At 44.8% G+C, this 20,801-nt stretch overlaps 1 protein-coding gene across 3 annotated transcripts in view; it reads left to right on the top strand.

The window, feature by feature from the left end:
- arfgef1 (ADP-ribosylation factor guanine nucleotide-exchange factor 1 (brefeldin A-inhibited)) overlaps positions 1–20,801 on the top strand; it is a 44,319-nt gene that overhangs the window by 19,976 nt on the left and 3,542 nt on the right. For 2 of the 3 annotated variants that reach the window (XM_076080906.1, XM_076080903.1), the window contains 32 exons: positions 1,129–1,513; positions 2,219–2,347; positions 3,369–3,616; positions 4,057–4,190; positions 6,265–6,499; positions 7,341–7,440; positions 7,767–7,906; positions 8,010–8,118; positions 10,254–10,455; positions 10,554–10,665; positions 11,861–12,066; positions 12,199–12,283; positions 12,427–12,592; positions 12,926–13,077; positions 13,170–13,298; positions 13,386–13,544; positions 14,028–14,172; positions 14,301–14,391; positions 14,543–14,583; positions 14,732–14,901; positions 15,442–15,593; positions 16,456–16,628; positions 16,782–16,942; positions 17,358–17,488; positions 17,754–17,883; positions 18,029–18,164; positions 18,596–18,734; positions 19,044–19,116; positions 19,318–19,477; positions 19,567–19,706; positions 19,813–19,984; positions 20,151–20,289. In XM_076080906.1, coding sequence (XP_075937021.1) covers positions 1,129–1,513; positions 2,219–2,347; positions 3,369–3,616; positions 4,057–4,190; positions 6,265–6,499; positions 7,341–7,440; positions 7,767–7,906; positions 8,010–8,118; positions 10,254–10,455; positions 10,554–10,665; positions 11,861–12,066; positions 12,199–12,283; positions 12,427–12,592; positions 12,926–13,077; positions 13,170–13,298; positions 13,386–13,544; positions 14,028–14,172; positions 14,301–14,391; positions 14,543–14,583; positions 14,732–14,901; positions 15,442–15,593; positions 16,456–16,628; positions 16,782–16,942; positions 17,358–17,488; positions 17,754–17,883; positions 18,029–18,164; positions 18,596–18,734; positions 19,044–19,116; positions 19,318–19,477; positions 19,567–19,706; positions 19,813–19,984; positions 20,151–20,289 — 4,844 coding nt within the window. The remainder of the gene's footprint in view (positions 1–1,128; positions 1,514–2,218; positions 2,348–3,368; positions 3,617–4,056; positions 4,191–6,264; positions 6,500–7,340; positions 7,441–7,766; positions 7,907–8,009; positions 8,119–10,253; positions 10,456–10,553; positions 10,666–11,860; positions 12,067–12,198; positions 12,284–12,426; positions 12,593–12,925; positions 13,078–13,169; positions 13,299–13,385; positions 13,545–14,027; positions 14,173–14,300; positions 14,392–14,542; positions 14,584–14,731; positions 14,902–15,441; positions 15,594–16,455; positions 16,629–16,781; positions 16,943–17,357; positions 17,489–17,753; positions 17,884–18,028; positions 18,165–18,595; positions 18,735–19,043; positions 19,117–19,317; positions 19,478–19,566; positions 19,707–19,812; positions 19,985–20,150; positions 20,290–20,801) is intronic. The other variant, XM_076080905.1, reaches the window with a different exon arrangement.

Raw genomic sequence — 20,801 nt, 5'->3', positions numbered from 1 at the left:
GACACCCCCCCCAGTGTCCCTGCGCTTGGCAGATGTATACTGCTAATTAGTTATTAATTAAAAAGCTAGTCAAATAGAAGGATCGCCATCTATCACCCCTGTTTTGTAATTGTGTCACGCTGTTTATATTTCCATCTGTAACCCATACATCTCTTAAGTCACTGTGCTTGTTCCTCTTCAAGTCCCTCAAGTCTATGATTTGTATTTTTTTTTTTTTTTTTTTACATTTATGCCCAACAATTCTACAAAAGCACTTGGATTGAACATGCACCATGGGCTGTTTTTGATTTAGCTTGGCTGAGAGAACTTCCACTGCTTGTAATTGTTTGCTCTCTTTTCTTTGGCACTTGTATCGGTGTTGAACTGTGCACATAAGTTACTCCCCCCCCCCCCCCCCCCCCCCTCTGAGATCGGCAGTAGAGATGCCAAACGTTACCTCTGCCTTGATGCAATCTATTATCTGAAATAACACACTTGCGTCACATATTCTTGCCACGACCGTGTGCAAATGCCTTGTGACCCACTTTCAGCTCATGACCTACCCAGCTAAAGCATAGCCACACTTTCCAGCACTCCGTATCAGAAGCAGCGATACATGTCAGGCATGACGCATCAAGCCAGGTCATGGCTGTATGAGCCATTTGCCATCTGAAACACCTTCTGCCACCAGCCGACTGAAATAGCCCCAGTTCACACCAGCCAGCATGAATCGATTCCACAAAGTTTGTCTCATCGCTGTTTTAGAAGCATGTCCTACTTCTTCTCAGCGAGCGCGTTTTCATATACATTTCCAAGAACACGCATCTAAATGTATGCTTTACACACTGTAGATGTTAGAAAAGAATATGAGAAGTGTTGTCTTTGCTCTCTGCTTTGACATCTGGGAGTGTTGTGGCTTTGGGTCCAGTGAGCCCTCAGGGAATCTAAACTTGTAACTGCTGTTATGAGTTTGTTTACATAATCTTAACCCGTCTTTTTCTGTGTGTGTGTTTGTGTCTGTGTGTGTGTTGCATGTGCCTATTCTGTGAATGCTGCTGTTCTTTGTGCGTATCGTCCTTGTGTGTGTTTTTTGTTTTTGTATTATTTTGTTTGTGTGTTTGTGTGTGTGTGTGTGTCCGCCCCTCGCAGCTACAGGAAGCAAAGCAGCTGGAGAGAGAGCGGCACCGGCAGCACTCCCCGGTTACCCAGCACACCGAGCCAGACTCCCCCCAGCTCCAGGCTCACATCCACCCGCCGGACAAGGGTCTGTCCCAGGAGGCCAACGGGGCCGTCACCCCTCCAACTCCCGGTGTCACCATCCCATCCACCCCGTCCACCCCGTCCACCCCGTCGACACCGGCCCCGGAGGGCAGCAGCAGGTCTGTGTCTGGGGAGCAGGAGGAGCCGAGGGAGCAGGAGGAGCAGGGAGAGCCGGGGTCCGCCTACGAGAGCCCAGATCCAGAAAATGGTTCGGATTTCTGCGTGGCTGAAAATGAACAGACTGAGGCAGATCAAGCCACAGCAGCAGCACAGAGTAAGACTGCGTACATGGGATTATTTTATTGTCCTATATTCTTATAAACTGTATCATGATTTCCCTTTGTTGTTCTCCTTTTATCTACCATAAAAGACAAAAGTACGATAATAACAGTTGGTTTGGAATTGACCCTCCACATGTTACACTATGTTCTTCCCCAATATCAGGTTTTTACAAGTAAAAAAAAATGTAAATATTCAGAAGACACAAGACAAATGCTATTTACTTTAAGCTAATTAGGGCTCCATACAAACACACACTTGATAAACAGCCAGAGAAATGTTTCAGATCACATATATTAATCATTTCATATTTCTTGAGCTTCATCTACATTCTGGGCTGGTTGTGTTTGGTGATTAAAAACATCTTGTGAATGTGCTCGATGAAAGCCTTCACTGTTGACATTCTGTGCAATTTCATGAACAGAAAAGAAAAGCCTCCAGAACCAGTTTACTTTTTGCCAACATTTGATAGCACATCCAGAGCTACAATGGCTCATTCATTCACCGAGAGAGCTGGTGTAGAATAAATATGAAGAGCAAGGATTAAAAAATAGTCACTGACGTTGTAGCTTTATGGATGCTGGCACCAGAATGCACTATGGTTATAGCTGAACGGATGAGTTGATCGCCCTCTGTGCCTTTTAGTCAACAAAGAGGATTTATTTTTTATTTTTTTTGTGTGTGTGTGTGTGCTGTTCAGATGCAGTAGCCCAGCAGAATCCAGAGGCAGGTGAGGAGGAGGAGGAAGAGGAGACGCCAAACTACGAAGAAAAAGCCCAGGAAATCGTGCAGAGTATTTTGCAGGAGGTGGTCAATACGGTTGCAGGAGGTGAGATGTATTCTGTATGCAGTAAAAACTATATATGAAAAATTCAACTTATTATTCTCTGAGAGTGTCCGAAACTCTTTTTATTCATAAGCACATTGGGGTTACTAATGGTGTAGACGCCACACGGACAAAAGAAGAGGATTACTTGCACAACCCACTGTAGTGCATCTGTCAAGTGTGTGTGCTTGTCATGGTGCATTATAGCAGCACCTCCTACGAGCCCTTTTCAGTTTGCTCACCCTTTGTTTGCTATAGAATACAGGTTATGTGGATTTGCTCTCCCCCACTAAATACCTGTGCAAATTTGCACCGTTTTATGTGAGTGGGAGATTTTGTTTTAATGCAAAACTTACCCTTGCAAATTTAACCAGCAGAATGCTCTGTGGAATCAGTGAATGCATTAGTCAAGGTGACACCTCGGGTGACAGGCGGACTGTGCTTCCAGGCCGGTGTCCCTATTTAATAGATAACAAGCACCTCGGTGGGAACAAAATGTGTCTGAAGTCAAAAGTCTCTTAACCTTCTGCTGAGAAATAAGTTACTGGGAAGCTACGCTATAATGTTTGGTAATGTCAAGCTCCCTGAAGTTCCCATAGATGCTGACAAAAAGAAGGCAAAGCACTCTGTCTTTGTGTGCAAAAGTTAAAAGAAGCGTCATTAATTCATACACACAAAAGAATAGTGCTTTGGCTTCCTTTGTTCAAGTACACTTTTACCCTTGAGCTGCAGTTTTACAAACAAGCTTTAATGGTCGGGAGGAGCAGAAATGCACTCTAGTATCCTGAAAACTCTCTTAGATGCTGTTCAACATGCTGTTCACCAATGTGCTGTTGTCATGTTCTCTCCTCGTACTTGACCAGAACATCATGACTAACCCCAGATTTAGGTCTGAGAGTTTAATGCCGCCGCGTCGGTTATGAAACACGTCCTGATTCCCGGTGGAGGATGTTTCAAGGTATCGAGAATAGAGATCCAGGTGTCACCCCTGTCCATCTCCTCACCTGCTCTATCGTCACCACAGGACACTGCTTGGACCCCACGAACCTCTGCTCTGACACCAAGGAGTCTGGCGGCGAGAGCGAGCCGGCGGAGTCGGACCCGGCTGAAGCGGTGATAGAGGGCACCCAGAGCTCCCTGGAGGACGAGGGCACCCTGGGTAGCGACAGCGAGCACGTCCACGCCAACGGCATCCCCGGCACGCCGATTTCTGCCAGCTTCACCCCCTCGCTGCCTGACGACAGACTGTCTCTCTCGTCCACTGACACTCAGGTTAAGGACGGACCACAGTTATTACATTTTTGTTATAAGTTCAAGTCAAAGTAAAATCGACTTGTTACATTTTCTTATGTGTTATGATTGTTGGCTCGTTTTTAAAAATGTTTAACTTTGTTTATGATGTAACATCTTGGCCCTGCTGAAGAGCTGTACTGGTGGAGAGTCAGAGCAAAATAAAGTACTTGATTTAATCAAAAGACAAAATAATGAAACAGACTGTCAACACTTGCACTGTGAGGACCACTAAATTATTTTCCAGCTGTATGAGAAGTCCCCGATCATAATTGATTGCACTCCTCTGTAATCAACGTTAAACAAATCGAATAGACCCGGAGGCTTTTATTCACACACTTCTTACCTTTAGTGGGCTGAGACTCGGTGAAAGAAGATGTTGCTAACTGCACACTGAGTTTACTGTTTTTGTTTCTCTGTAGGAGTCGGGAGCAGCGCTGGGACAGCCGCCAGGTGCAAAATTCTCCCACATCCTCCAGAAAGATGCCTTCCTCGTCTTCCGCTCGCTCTGCAAGCTGTCGATGAAACCGCTGTCGGATGGACCACCCGATCCCAAGTAAGAATTCATTACATGTGGTGTGCAGCAATGGGATTACGGTGTTATCAGCTCTTTTCTTTTTTCATTTCAGCCAAATGAAATAATCAGTGTAGAAAAAGTGAGAGATGGAATAATTCTAATGAGAGGGTGTAGAAGCAGGCGGTAGTCTGGCTTAGAATTAACCTCAGTCACGGATATTTTCAAGCTTTTGCTCCTAAATGAACCAATAGTTGAAGGTCATGTTTGTAAATGGCCGATTAGTGTTATGTTCGACCGTTAGTGGAGCCCCTGTGAAAGACTTCCTGTATTCCCTTGGTTATTATTCAGTGTTGGGTATAAGAAAGGTCGTGAGTCATGGTTTAAGACGAGGATTGCTCCAGTAGTAACTGTAGTGTTTTGATAAATGCTGACGAAGGAGACAATGAGGCATCGCCCAGGTTTTTCTGAATCACTTCCTGCTTTCATGAATCCCCTCTTGAACTGTTTCCCCTTTTTTCAAAGCACCAGAAAGGAGGAAAATAATCTGCCGTCGTCCAATGTTACTTCTGACCATGCTCTGGTTTGCCAAAATAGAGGCATCCGATTGGCTCGTCCTGATAGCAGTAGCTTTTGTGAAACCGGATTTCCTGCATCTGGTTTCTGTGTATAACTCGATTCACAGTGTCTGTGGGGAGAATTTTATATTTGTTTACTTTTTATTTATCTAATCTTTTCAAATCTTCAATAGCGTTGGAAAATGAATGCAAGAGAGCAGTGTTTGTGTGTGTGTGTGTGTGTGTGTGTGTGTTTGTGTGTCTGAAGGCCACGTCAATTTCCTCAGCACTGATGCGTCACGTCGCCGCCAGACAGAAACCTTTTACTCTTCTAACAAGGCTGCACAGCCTGATGTTTCACTCTCTTGTCTCACACCAACACACACGTACGCACACTCCTACACTACAGCGCACAGGCAAAAAAAGCTTGTTTTTATCATTACCTTAGCCATCAGAAGGTACTCTGTATCTTCACAGTGGATCAGAGTGCACACATCTGGTCTCTAAATGGATTATCATGTGCCTGTGGTGATTTATAGGACAAAGCATACAACACTCTCCTCTGTTGTCAAATGGATTTTTTATATTTGTTCAGGTGCTCAAAAGTGTAGAAGTTACATATGTATTGAATATGGATACGTCCTCTTAAAAAATGCTTTTGTCAAATATGAGAAAATGATCTCTGAACTCTGTTCAGTTACGTCCTTATGGTTGAAAAAATACTTTCAAAAATGATACGAAAGGAAGTGAGATTTTGAGTCCTTACTTAAATAATTGCGCTCCATTAACATGTCGGCCTCTATAATGCCCCACAAGTAGCTAGTTTGATTGAACTTGCGCAAGTAACAACAAACTCAAACATCCTGTTCTGTTGAATTATGGGTAATGTAGTCGTTTGTACAACACCTTGGATTTAGACGTGTCTGTGCATCCTATTACCATTACTTAATTTATAAATGTAAATTATATACATATGGTGTTTCACTTTTAACAGTATCTCCTAAAATCAGGACATAATACTGCTAATATTTTTCTCTTTTAATTTGCCACTAGTATGCAAGTGTGTGCTTTGGTAGAAGTGGCCCCTTTAGAGGGGGAAAAAAGTCCATATTTTTGGACACATTTTTGTTGTGCCACATAAATCCTACTTTGTCTGCTTGCCAGAGATGGAAGACGTTGCAGAGGCAGCCAATCTCGGCATATAAAGTAGCTGAAAGTATGTTCTTTGAGCTCCAGTTATTCTGTCCTGCTGCTGCAGAGAAGCAGTTCAGACGAGCTGAGGCTCTACACGGCGAGCAGCTTTGATTTATTTGCCCTTCCATTTCTTTGATGGCTGTTGAAGATTTTTAACTCTCAGATAGAGAAATAAAGGATGATGTGGTCTCCGTGTGCATTACGCTGCTGTTTCTTTGAGGTGTAACTTTTCTTGAAGGACAGATCATTTGCCTGTACGTACTTCGTTGTAGTGAGACGTCTTTGTTTTTCCCGCTGAATGTATTCTACGTCTGAAATGTCGATGCTCGTCGGATTGGACAATGTCTTCTCGCATCTCACCTCAGGTCCCATGAGCTGCGATCGAAGGTCTTGTCCCTCCAGCTGCTCCTGTCCATCCTGCAGAACGCCGGGCCCGTCTTCAAGACCAACGAGATGTTCATCAACGCCATCAAGCAGTACCTGTGTGTGGCCCTGTCCAAGAACGGCGTCTCCTCCGTGCCCGAGGTCTTTGAACTCTCACTCTCCATTTTCCTCACTCTGCTCTCCCACTTCAAGACGCACCTCAAGATGCAAATCGAGGTAACGCGCTCGCGAAAGTGTTTTGTGTTCATTGAGAAAAATTCCAGTTTTGTTGACAGTTTCTTAGACTGAAAGTTTAAAGGTAATGACAGAGATAAGAGTTGCAGTTACTCTGCTGACAGCCTGAATAGACCTTAAAGCGCCGACGATAAGACGCTACGTTTTTCAGGGTTTTTTCAGGCTTAACACCCAAGCTTTTTTTGTACTGCTATCCTACTACAGACTATAACTCTGCAGCTGCTTCACCGTAATCAGATATCATCAACTCAAAGCTTTTAACGTGATGCAACAAAGGCCGTCCACGCTACCAAAACAGCACACTGGCTTACTGACAGCTGTTACCTGCTGCTGTCGCTCTCCAGCAGTGTGCTCTCCGTGTGTTCAGTTTCTTACTTTCAGTTTTTCCCCCCCAGCTGTATTTTGATTCACATATGCAGAGAAAAACCTGACGACCCAGTTGGCTTATTACGGTAGCTGTATTTATACATCCACCCACCTCTTCTTGATGGGATGCATACGTTTCACACCTTCTCTGGCAGCTGACAGTGGAAAGCTTGCAAACATATTCAACACGGGAGATTACAGTAACAAAAGCAGCACCAATGATGGAATATGTGGTTTCTCACAGAGTACTGTGACATTCTTGCACTATGACGCCCTTTCTGCTGCCCGGTTTATTGTTCTGTTTGAGTTGGTTCAAGGTTTCTAACGCATGACCACCTGCTGTATTCGCTTTGTCTACTGAAGTGGGTCGCGTGGGCTCTCACAGACTATTGTGTTATCTGGGCCGTGCAGGCAATTGATGGTGTTTTTGCCTCCCCCCCCCCGACTCTGTCCTCAGGTGTTCTTCAAGGAGATTTTCCTGTACATTCTGGAGACGTCCACAAGCTCCTACGACCACAAGTGGATGGTTATACAAACCCTCACAAGAATATGTGCAGGTTTGTGTCTCCAGATAGATGTGTTCATCTGTTTTTTACAGTAGCTAGTAGAGTGTTTCAGACAGATTACGGTCGGACAGACATGAGAAAAATGTGTTTTTACAACATTAAAGCATGTAGACATGTTCTAGTAGAAACCCAAAATTACAAGTATGAACCTGAAAATGAGCATGTCCCCTTTAATTGAATGATTATAACCTATAATTATTAACCTGTAATTATTTGTGCTTACTTGACTCCAGACTCCATAAAAGCTGTGCACACAGTCTACATTCGTTTCATAGATTCTCATTGATGAACTCCATCTGTCTCTCTCTCTCTCTCAGATGCCCAGGGTGTGGTGGACATCTACGTGAACTATGACTGTGACTTGAACGCTGCTAACATATTCGAGCGGTTGGTCAACGACCTCTCAAAAATTGCGCAGGGTCGCGGAGGCCACGAGCTTGGCACATCTGCCCTGCAGGTGCTATTTATTTTCTCACCTTCTTTCAAATAGGTTTGCTTTATTTATTATGCGTTTACAGTTATTTATAATACTGTCATTTGTTTTTTGTTTCCCTTTCTAGGAGCTGACCCTGAGAAAGAAAGGCCTTGAATGTCTCGTGTCCATCCTGAAATGTATGGTAGAATGGAGTAAAGACCAATACGTCAACCCCAACTCCCAGACCAGCCTCGGTAAGAAATGCTCAACATGAGTGTAATTTATCACGGCAGCTGTCAGACCCAATTCTGTTCATTCTGAGTCTACACACAGATTACTATTTAGTCTTTAGACTCATAAGTGGCAGAATTCATGTTTGTGTTTTAGTCTTGGTCAATATAAGAGAATTAATTAAGTAGTATTACTGCTGAACTATCACTATTATTGAATGATGAATTAAACTCCAAGGGGGAGCGTTTAGTAATTATGGAAGAGGGTTTATATCGCTGTGTTCCATATTTATATATCAAGACGTGATCAGAAGTGGTTTGAATTTACGTCCACGGCTTAAACACAGATGCTACATGCTGGAGTTGTTTGTGTGCCTGCAATATTCCGCTTTTTTTGGCCTTTGCCCATAAAAACCCAGACTGTTGTTATTCCTCGATAGTCTGTGGAGAGTTGAACTTGTGTTGTGGAAAGTGTGTGTCTGAGACCTTCCAATGATCAACCCGTTTTTTTGGCAGCAGTTCATCATTGAGGTTAACCGGGGTTAGCGATAAAGCTCACATCCGTCAGCTCGGCTGCAATCAGTTGTAGGATTGACAGTTGGCATTCATCGGTGGAAGCTATCGCTCTGAGGAGGAAAGCGAGCGTTCGTCAGCTGGGCTCCAGCCAGAGGAGGGCCGTGAGATAATGCCCGGAGGCCCCATCGCAGACGGGCTAATCCAGAAGGTTTAGTGGAGAACAGAGCGGTACCTGAAGCCAACATACAGTCAGAGTATATCCTGCATGTGAGACTGGCCTCTGGGTCTTCTGCACACCGGAGGGTTTCTCAAGTAGGAGCTCAAACCGAGGTGCAAGCGCAATTTTGTGAAAGGGCTGGAAAAGATATCCCACAAGCCCCTGGACCTATCCACGGGCTAGCGATGGGCTAAGCTGTCATGGCTAACCGGCAGACTTGTATTCATTCGCAGGGACGTTTTTTGCCAAAACCTTTGTCATTAGTAATCTACTGTAGCCGGAGCTCATGGGTTGAAGTTGTACTGTTGAATTCACCTTGCTGACTGTTTGAATATTTCAGACGAAGAGTCTTGCTCATATAATCGAACTGCATATTTGTGATTGCAATACATTGAATTGTGTGATGCATTCTAGCACAATATATGACTCTTTCCATCGTCCCTTGTTGTGTCATTTTCTCCCTCTTTTGTACGTCTTCAAAGCAAGAGCAGGTAATAGCAGAAGAGTACAGAGTGTTGCTGTGATAGGAATCGTTCCTTTTTAAGCCTGTTGTGTCTGTAGCTTGAGATGATTTTGTACTAGCCTCACCTTCTATAACCTGTGTTCTATAACCAAATAGATTGTAACCAGAACCATGTATGTATGTAATTCAATGGATGGTAGAGGTCCTTGTTCTGAACTTGATGGGTACAAATGCTGCTTGTTAATCTCAAGGAATATGTTATAAAGTCTTTCCTCAGTTAATTTCCTCCCTCCTCTCTGTAGTCCTCCACCTTTTTCCTCTCTACGCTGTCAGCCTAAGAATGCGGAGCACACTTTGAGCTCACGTTACCGTGACACTGTGAATGTTTTAAAGAGTTTCCGATGGGTAATCAGATGCCTTCTCTAACACTGGGTTACAGGGTGGACCCGCTCCAGCAGCAGCAGCAGCAAATATTGTTTCTGGCTGGCTTAAAAAAATAAATAACAGCACCTCTCTTGGCTTTTAAATTGTGGCTGCTTCCTCATTGACTGACTGGAGCTTTTAAGATAACCTACCTTTTATAATATCTACCCTGCCTTGCCCTTGCTCTGTGTGAATAAGTGTGTTTTCCTTGTGTCCTTGTGTGCATGTGAGTAACACCAGTGTGCATACCCTCCCTGCCAACAACAATCACCTAGAAGGCCTCAGGGTCATTTTGTTCTCCGTGTTGCAGCTTTCCCTTTCAATTACTGAAGTCTCTCCCACAGTAGGAGCATTAAGTTAGCTCATCTTTTAAGCCTCCAGGCTGGGTTTGTGCCAGCGTCAGACTTTCAATTAAAAACTCACACCGTAGTGATGGTTCCAGGGGGTTGCCTCTGACAGGAACAATAGAAATACTCGGTTTATTTCCACTCGTCTATCATCCCTTCTGGGTTATCTTATCTTGTGTCGTTTGCTCTTCAGGTCAAGAGAAACCATCGGAACAGGAGAGCACAGAGACCAAGGCCCCGGAGACCATAAATCGCTATGGGAGCATTAACTCTCTGGACTCCACGGCCTCGTCTGGCATCGGCAGCTACAGCACCCAGATGTCAGGTACTGACAACCCCGAGCAGTTTGAGGTCCTCAAACAGCAAAAGGAGATCATCGAGCAAGGCATTGACCTGTAAGTTCAACTACGCACTCGATTTTTGCATTTGATCCTGCCGTTTCTGTGATGCTGCATTGGCTAAAGTACACGGTTTGTCTTTGGATTCTACACAGGTTCAACAAGAAACCAAAGAGAGGAATCCAGTACCTTCAAGAGCAAGGCATGCTGGGTACAACCCCAGAGGATCTTGCTCAGTTCTTGCACCAGGAAGAGAGGCTTGATTCGGTAAAAAAGTGCACAAATCCTAGACAGAAGCATGCATGATCAACACAGCTTATCTCAGTGTGGTGTACTTATGATACAATTCTATATTCTTGGAGAAATCCAAGATTGGACCAAATGATCACGATAATTAACAAATAGAAAGTCACCGTGCAGATGTTTAAGGTGCAGATGTTTCATTCTACCCGCAAAAACATGTGTTGTATGTATCAAAGAGAAGACCGATGTGAAACAGATGGTTCTTTTGATGTCATTTTGAAAATGACATTCAAATATTTTTTAAATGATTACAGGCTCACCTGCACTCTTGATATGTTGTTCCTGAATTTATTTCACTATTCGAGTGAAACATCGTTCATATCAACGTCATCTCAAGCCTCCACCTTTGTGCCGATTTGAGGGCGTTTGTCTCGGATCTAAGAAATCTGTCTGGGACAGGCAAACTGTGGCCAAAGTCTTGAAGCCTGTACTCGACCCTAATTCACAGTAGACAGCTGATTTAACACCAGCGTCTTTGTTGGGTTTGTTTGGGGAGGCTTCTTCAAGAAAATAAGCGTCCGATAGCTGAAGTGGCAGCAGCATGCTTGGCAAATATACAAATGGCCAGTGGAGCGCAACAAACTCTGCACTCTCTTCCTTCCCTCTTCTTCTCAACCAAACCACACAGAAGCCGAGCAATAATCTAAAGCCTGTCGACCAGCAGCGTAAATGTTAACTCTAATGAGGAGCACGCTCGCTTTGATTGGACCGCCTCGAGGGTGTCAGTGCGCAGCGGTAATCAGCATTAAAGAGCGTTTATAACATCTGGTCAGAAACAAGGGCCCTTAGATGCAGTGGTAGCACAGCAGTGGCAAACAGAGTGTATAACCATGAATACTAACAAGTGTTCATCTAATCCACACTGACTGGATAGTCCTGCTGTTAGAGGAAGTGTAAGCAGACTAATGCGTTTCTCTTTTACAGCGTTGAAATCTGTTTTCTTTGTCTGCTTTTTCCCTTTTATGATGAGAGAAATGTTAGTTGAAGAGCAAATTATTGCAATTCTTGAAAGTGTCCAGCTCACAGGCGGCTCCAACTAAGCAGCACGGGCTTTTTTTTTGGTTCTCATGACAGGATTTTCTGTCTTGTTCTGATTTGTATGTTAGATTGCAGTATGTTAAAATAAGACTGACCTCTTCACTTTTTTTTGCTCTCCTAGACTCAAGTGGGAGAATTCCTTGGCGATAATGATCGTTTCAATAAGGAGGTGATGTACGCCTACGTGGATCAAATGGACTTCCAAGGCAAAGACTTTGTTTCCGCACTAAGGACGTTCCTGGAGGGCTTCCGGCTCCCCGGAGAGGCCCAGAAGATCGACCGGCTCATGGAGAAATTTGCTGCAAGATATCTTGAATGCAATCAGGGGTGGGTTTACATCTCCGGCCGGAAAATCCCTGCTATGGGAATAGCTGAATTTGATTTAACATTTCCCCCATACAAGATGCTGCTATTAATATGCATTGTGTCTGTTCCCTACCCTCCTCTTCAATTTCCCAGACAAACCCTCTTTGCCAGTGCTGATACGGCATACGTCCTTGCCTACTCGATCATTATGTTGACAACAGACCTTCACAGTCCACAGGTAAGCACTCCACCTCAGCGAGGTTGGCAGCCTTCTGGGAAATGTCTCTTGACAGCAATCATTCCCTCGGTTATCAGTGCAACACAAATCACCAGGATTGCACGAGCAGCTCTTGAACCGTATCCTTGTTCTCGTCTGCAAAGGTGAAGAATAAAATGACAAAAGAGCAGTACATCAAGATGAACCGCGGCATCAACGACAGCAAAGATCTACCCGAGGAGTATCTCTCGGCCATCTACGACGAGATTGCCGGAAAAAAGATTGCCATGAAGGAGACTAAAGAGCTCACCATGAAATCCAACAAGCAGAGTGAGTCTCGCTGCTTTGGGGTGTCTCCAAGATGTAATAAATTATCCATTTATTATCCCGAGCCGTTTACCTATGTCTTGTTGCCGTAATGGTTTTAAATGAACAAAGAAATCACAAAAACCCATTTAATGGAAGAGTTATATGCAATGCTGGAACAATTTTATAGACTCTGCAGCTTAAAATTATAATCGGCATAAAGAGGCCCACTGTCGCCTCTTGTCTTTTGATAGTTCAGCCTCCTACCCTGTTAAATGAGAAGCTGCCGTGTTTGCCGAGCTGAATATGTTTGGTGACTGTGGAACCCTGACTGTGTCTTTGTGTGTTCTTGCTCAGGTGTGGCCAGCGAGAAGCAGAGGCGTCTGCTGTACAACGTGGAGATGGAGCAAATGGCCAAGACGGCCAAGGCTCTGATGGAGGCCGTCAGCCACGTCCAAGCACCCTTCACCAGCGCCACACATCTGGAGCACGTCAGGCCCATGTTCAAGGTAGCAGACATAAAAACACACACACACATCTATGAGGCTAACGCGCAGTTTCACACACAAATTGTAAACCTCATGCCTCTGTCGTTCCTCAGCTGGCATGGACTCCCTTCCTGGCAGCCTTCAGCGTGGGTCTTCAGGACTGCGATGACACTGAGGTGGCCTCCCTGTGTCTGGAGGGCATCCGCTGTGCCATCAGGATAGCGTGCATCTTCTGCATACAGGTACTGCAGTCTTAACTGAAGGATTACCGACTGTATCTCCGTACCTTGCGGCGCATTCTGACACACTGCTGTCTCACTTTGTCTCAGCTGGAGAGGGATGCGTATGTGCAGGCCTTGGCGAGGTTCACCCTGCTGACAGCCAGCTCTGGCATCTCGGAAATGAAGCAGAAGAACATTGACACCATCAAGACCCTCATCACTGTGGCCCACACCGATGGCAACTACCTGGGCAACTCTTGGCACGAGGTTTGCTCCTCTTGTCTCACTTTCACTCGCTTTATTTCCTCTTCAAGTTCTTAAAACTATCTCACGTCGCCATCTTTTTTCCTCGTATCTACCTTTCCTAGTTCAAGCAGTAAGCCATAATAGGCCTTCATCTCAATGGGATGCATTGCCTATGTATATATATATTTTTTTTATAACAGCTTAGGCACAACATGAATAAACTAACATGGCCTAAACCTTGTATTGAAAACTAAATGAAGTAAAATTTGACAATTTATGCTCAAGCACGACAGGTTTTTAAATTAAAACGATATAAAAGATTCTAAAGTATCTATATAATTACTGATTTGAATTTGAATGATAATGGTAGTGCATTGATTTTTCATTTAAAAGTGATGCAGTAATAACCGTTTGTTTGTTTGTTGGGTTTTTGGGGTATTTTACAGCAACCAGTTTGAGTTTGTCATCGGATCTTTCCTGACATCTCAATTTTCCCCTTTTCAGATCATGAAGTGCATCAGTCAGCTGGAGCTGGCTCAGCTGATCGGTACAGGAGTGAAGGCACGCTACATCTCAGGGACGGTGCGGAGCAAAGAGGGCTTCATTACAAGTACGAAGGAGCAGAGCAACGACGAGTACCTGGGTCTAGGTCAGCACCAACTCATACATATACAGTATATTGTAGTGTCAAAACCTTGACCTGTTTGTTTGTTTTCAGTGGAGCTGAACTACACCCAATTGTTGACTGTAAAACAAGCTTTGTGCTTTGCTCTGTAGTTGGAGGGACAGTGGACCGTAAGCAGATCGCCAGCATTCAGGTGTCCATCGGAGAGACCAGCTCTCAGAGTGTGGTGGTGGCTGTGGACAGGTACTGTAGTCACTGAAAAACTATCAAGAAAACTCTTTTTCATACAAAATACTGTATCTTTTTCAGACATAGTTCTCATCCCCTTATGCTTTTTGGCAGAAATGCAAATCTTGCCACGCAATAATAATTGTCACATATTTCTCTGCTTTAGGATATTCACCGGTTCTACCAGACTGGATGGTAACGCCATAGGTGAGTCTAGCTGATCTAGCTACATGCTGTTATTCTTATTGCTCCAAGGACGGGGGCATTCTATCTATTTTAGATCGTCGTGCATCACTTTCCCCGTACAAAGCGCCCTCTCCTTGCTCATCGCCAACATCTTCTCTCTATTCGTCAGTTGATTTTGTGCGCTGGCTGTGTGCCGTGTCCATGGATGAGCTGGCCTCGCCCACGCACCCACGTATGTTCAGCCTGCAAAAAATAGTCGAGATCTCCTACTACAACATGGGCCGCATCAGGCTGCAGTGGTCCAGGATCTGGGAGGTTATCGGAGACCACTTCAACAAGGTGGGTGAGGATTGGTCGATGCAGGGATAGAAATCGTGAAAAAGATGCACGATTTGTAAGAGATGGATACAGTGTAGTTCTGTTGTGTGGAAAGAAACTAAAAACAGTGTCATTGATCATCTACATGGCCCCAAAATCACGAGGATAAACTTCCCCAGTTGGGAAGTAAGCTGCAAAGGACTGTTTACTTTCTCTTCCACCTTCTGTTTTACAAAAAGCTGATTTCAGTCGCTGATGAACACAGATTGTTGCGTGAAACGCTTTCTGCTAGTTTGTTATTCAAGGACACATCTCTCATTAAGGCTCTGCTTTTCACTGAGTAGCTGCAGAATTGGGTTTAGAGTGTGTAGAATCGAACACTCAACATTCATTCATCATGTTGGAAAGTGGATTCCAATTTCCTGCTGGAGGATGAAACCGTTTCTTCTGTGTAACTAAATGCGTATTGTTTAGTCTGACGGAAAAACATTTAATTAAAAAAAAAAAAAAAAAAATCAACAGGCCGATCTTGCTGAAATATGTTTTTTTGTCTCTGTGCAGGTTGGCTGTAATTCCAATGAAGATGTGGCGATTTTCGCAGTGGACTCTCTCAGGCAACTGTCCATGAAATTTCTGGAGAAGGGGGAGCTGGCTAACTTCAGATTCCAGAAAGACTTCCTGAGGCCCTTTGAGCACATCATGAAAAAGAACAGGTAAAGTGGTGCACTTGTCTGGGACTGAGTGCCGACGATGTTGCTGCTTCCATGTAAATCTGTAGTGCCGGGGCGGTGCAAACGCGAGGCCTGTTCTGTGGCTTTTAATTTGTTACTATTTCTGGGCTGTTTCTCACAAGGCTGCAGACTCACACTCCTCCCCTCAACCTCTGTGGCAGCTCTCTGCCTCGTCTGTTGTTCATTCTCTTCCTTTCTGTCTCTTTCTTCCTCTGTCTCTGTTCACATATAGCGTACTGTTCGCTCAGAGACAAGTGAATGACCCATTTCAGTCTCTTTGCATGAACCTTTCATTGAATTCATGTAAAAAGCCTCCCCCCCCCCCCCCCCCCCCCAACCCCTCTTTGCTTGGTCCGATTCAGTCTTGAATGGATTTTGAATAGCTATCAGTTATAAATGAGTTAGATTCGTAATTGTCTGCGTGCAGCGCGTCAAAAGGCAAGCTGTTTTACTGCGGCGCATTTTTCATTCATGTGAAAGAGGAGTAGCGGCGTAAATATAAATCCTTCCACAGATTGAACAGGCTGAGAGCTTCAACAGAGATGAGATGGCAGGCAGCCATGCAAACCCTGCAGCGCAGTGTGTCCATTAGAGTCATGCTGCCCTCGTGTGTGTGTGTGTGTGTGTGTGTGTGTGTGTGCAGTAATGGTAAGCAGAGGCAGAGCTCTTCTCTCATTCATAACTACTGAACAATTAGGAATGCTCTTCACTATGGCAACAGTTGCTGTAAAAACCTGCCGTGCTCAGACTAGCCAGTGCAGGGTTAATGTTGCTGCTTGAAACGGGGATATCAAGAGCTTTTAATCAAATTATTTGCTCCTCTTCCTCCACATTTCCTGTCCAGGTCTCCCACCATCAGAGACATGGTGGTGCGCTGTATAGCCCAGATGGTTAACTCCCAGGCAGCGAACATCCGCTCCGGCTGGAAGAACATCTTCTCTGTCTTCCACCTGGCTGCTTCTGACCAGGACGAGAGCATTGTGGAGCTGGCCTTCCAGACCACCGGCCATATCGTCAGTAAGTCCAGCACACACACACACACACACACAGACACCTAAGAAGGATGTAATAACCTCTTAACTTGTTTTGTTACACTCGTTTTGTGGTCGTCAGATTTGGGACTTGATATCTCTTCTCTTCTCTTCTCTTCTCCCTCTGTCCGTCTCCCAGCGAATGTATTTGAAAAACACTTTGCGGCCACAATCGACTCCTTCCAGGACGCCGTTAAGTGTCTGTCGGAGTTTGCCTGTAATGCCTCCTTCCCGGACACCAGCATGGAAGCCATCCGCCTCATCCGACACTGCGCCAAATACGTCTCAGAGAGGCCACAGGTCAATGTCAGGCCCTGCTTTGTACTGAACGGTTTATTCTGCACCGTAAAGGCCCCATGTGCAGAGATGAATGTACCTTATTAACATCAGATTATTAGCACGTTAGCAGGATGAATTAATGTGCACAAGTGCAGGAGTACATCTAGCCCACATCTATGGACGTCATCCAGTGTGATGACATCAAAATGCTCCGTGTGCAAATGTTTACCGGTACAGCTTTTGCATACTGCTATATTCATTTCCTCACCCGTAACATCCCAAAGAGGGAGAATGTGTGCATCAGGAAAGCATGAATGAGAGTGATAGTTCAGATCAGGGGCACGAACAGTATGTATGGAAATGTGTATTTGTTTAAGAGGTTAATTGTCTCCCGGAGGACAAAAAATAGTGAACACGGCTCGTATTTCTCTTTCAGGCCTTTAAAGACTACACCAGCGATGACATGAATGTAGTGCCTGAGGACCGCGTGTGGGTGCGGGGGTGGTTCCCCATCCTCTTCGAGCTCTCCTGCATCATCAACAGGTGTAAGCTGGATGTCAGGACCAGGTAGGCGGGTTCACCTTTAGCCTGTTATTTCAGACGGTGGTGGGCGCCATTAAAGGCATGAAGCTGTATATTTAAAAACCTATTACTGTAGATTTTCAAGTGAGACGGCAATAAAAACATGCTGCCGCACATCCAATGTTTGCTAGAAAAAGCTAGCGAGACGAAAAAGACTGTAAGGCATGTTGTAAAAACTAAAAAGCAAATTATCAGCTGTCGCATCAAGGAAAAGGACAAATGTGTGTGTGTGTGTGTGTGCATTTCCCAGAGGGCTGACAGTGATGTTTGAAGTGATGAAGACCTACGGGCACACCTTTGAGAAACACTGGTGGCAAGACCTTTTCAGAATTGTCTTCAGGATCTTTGACAACATGAAGCTGCCAGAGCAACAGACTGAGGTGCATGACGAGTCTTTCATCCTCATCAGCTGTTTAAAATGCTGTGCTTTACAGCCGAATGTCTCAAATATTCAAATCTCTTAATCCCCAAGCTGCGGCATTGTTGTTTGATGGAGTTCTCACTGAGGTTATCTTGCACCCTCAGAAAGCGGAGTGGATGACCACCACCTGCAATCATGCACTTTATGCCATCTGCGATGTCTTCACCCAATACTTTGAGTCCCTCAATGACGTCCTGCTGGATGATATTCTGGCTCAGCTCTACTGGTGTGTGCAGCAAGGTGAGCACTCCTTTCTCTTTCCTGCTATATTTATCTTTGAGTGGACAGCGTCGGGGTCAAGATTGCCCTCTCATCTTAAAGCTATAACAGTTTACGGAGGTCAAACTGTTGAGAGGCGTTAGGGCAGTTACCGGCTTCAGCCATGACCTGAGCTTGGCTGCAGTGACAGAACTTGCTTCTGACGTTTTAAGTACTGCATCAATACTGGTCCACCGCTTTATAAAAAGACAAAGGTGAAGTAAAAAGTCAATAAATGTTTTTAGTATTTTTGGGGTTGTTTGTTGGAAATCTCTGTCGACTTTGTACATCAATACATCTTACGTTGTTCACTCTCTTTTTTTTCCATTTACCCTCCCCTTGTGTCTCCCTCCTCTCGGCCCAACCCTTCCTCCTCCTCCCCCTCCTCCTCCTCTTCATCTGTGTGTCTGTAGATAATGAGCAGCTCGCCCGTTCAGGCACCAACTGTCTAGAGAATGTTGTCATCCTGAATGGAGAGAAATACTCCCTGGAGACCTGGGACAAGACATGCAACTGCATGCTGGACATCTTTAAGGCCACCATCCCACACGCGTAAGCTGCTCCACTGAATATAAGAACGGCATCTCTTCGATGTCAGAAAACACGCCATGCTTTGACATTTAGACGTAAATAAACCTGCAGTCTTAAATGCAGCAGTGACTCTCATTATTAACTGAGACATTAGTTGCTAAATGAAAGTGGAAATGCAAACCAAACAGATGTTTATAAGGAAATGGTCGAATCAATCAACAAAGTTGATTAAGACTTTGTTGATTGATGCATTTTCTAGACTGAAAGTTGATAGTTGTTTGTCATTCTGTCCAAGAATGAATGTGATTTAGTGGGTAAACTGTTTTTCAGGCTGTTAACATGGAGACCAGCAGGAGCAGAGGGAGAACACTTAACAACACAGAGCCTGTCGGACAAACAGCTGGTAAAAAAAAACAAGTAGTATTATGATTTGCATGTGAATGAATCACTATTTGTCCATATTTTGTTTTGTTCTATTTGTTCAGGTTTATTTCCATGTCTTTTGCATATCTGAGCAAGACCTTCCCTGTCTTTGTATAATTCAACTGCTGTGTATAACACGCGTGTGTAGGCCTTGCAGTCACTCTGCCCACTTTGCTCTCAGGACTCCGTTTCCCAGAAGTCAGTGGATATTCAGTCCCGCTGTGACGACCAGCACTCCATCAGCGGCGCTGATAGGGTTGCCACGTCGAACCGTCGGCAGAGTCAGTACAGCTCGGCCTCAGGTATGTGTGAGGACGGCTCCAGGAGCAGGACCCCGATAAGTAAGCCTGTCGCTTTACTCAAGGACTGACTGCTCGTGTGTTCGTCTGAGTAAATGTCCTGATTGAAGTCTCCCTCTTATGCTCCACAGAGATCCAGGAGCAGCGCTTATTCACAGCGTTGCTGATAAAGTGTGTCGTGCAGCTTGAGCTCATCCAGACTATCGATAACATGGTGTTTTTTCCTGCCACCAGTAGGAAAGAAGATGCTGAGAACTTGGCTGCTGCTCAGGTACACACACTTGTTTCTCTGAAGTCGTAAGACTCCGTTTCTATATTTCAGTGTGTATGTGATTCAAAGACGATAATAAGCTGTCTTGCGTTTGCCTTTTGTGAAGCGGGATGCCTCGTATGCAGTCGACGTCCCGGTGGAGACCCAGGACCAGGGCATGTACCGCTACCTGACCTCAGAACAGCTCTTTAAGCTGCTGGACTGCCTGCTGGAGTCGCACGGCTTCGCCAAGGCCTTCAACTCCAACAACGAGCAGCGGACCTTACTGTGGAAAGCAGGTAGGGCACGACATCACTGTGTCCATCACTGGGGCTCCTCGGGGCAGTTTGGGGATCATAATAATAATGATCATCATTATTTTTAAAATGGCTGTGACTGTAACTGTGAGCATCTGCGTGTGTGTGTTTGTGTTTGTTTGTGTGTGTGTGTGTGTGTTTTTTCAAGGTTTCAAAGGAAAGTCGAAGCCCAACCTGTTAAAGCAAGAGACCAGCAGCCTGGCGTGTGGCCTCCGCATCCTGTTTCGTATGTACACAGACGAGAGCCGCCAGGACGCCTGGGAGGAGGTCCAGAGACGACTCCTCACGTAAGGAACAAACACGTGACGCACTCATTGCCCACCGCAACACCACCGTAACTGCTGAGCAATCAGTTGTAGGGGATGTTAATGAGAATTACACCTACTCGGTTACCTCCATTGGTATTCAACATGATTTCTAAGTGGATACAACACACTTCTCATATTGCTCTGACACTGTGACAGTACCACAATCTGCCCACAGACAATGACTGTAGTGCTCATGCATTTCCCAGGGGCCACCACATGTACCATTACAGGTTAAAGTACAGTTCGATGTAATGGTTTCTGATGTTGTGCTGCTTTTTCTCATCCCACTAATGATGCTGTCTGCACAGAGTACACTTGTCCTGCCAAACATGTATTAAAGGACAGTTGTAGCAATACATTTATGTGTCCATGTGCGCTCAACTTGACAGAATTCAGACACTAATTGGAGGTTTTGTCGTCGGTAGTTGGCAGTGGAAACATGATGAATGCTTTTAGTTAATCAATTACGTGTGAGATAAATGATATGGGAA

The sequence above is a fragment of the Anarhichas minor genome, unplaced genomic scaffold (genome assembly GCF_050575085.1).
Source record: "Anarhichas minor isolate MPS153535 unplaced genomic scaffold, ASM5057508v1 ptg000074l, whole genome shotgun sequence".
Classification (NCBI taxonomy): Eukaryota; Metazoa; Chordata; class Actinopteri; order Perciformes; family Anarhichadidae; genus Anarhichas; species Anarhichas minor.
The sequence above is the reverse complement of the archived record's forward strand: the minus strand, read 5'-3'. Positions and strand labels throughout refer to the sequence as shown.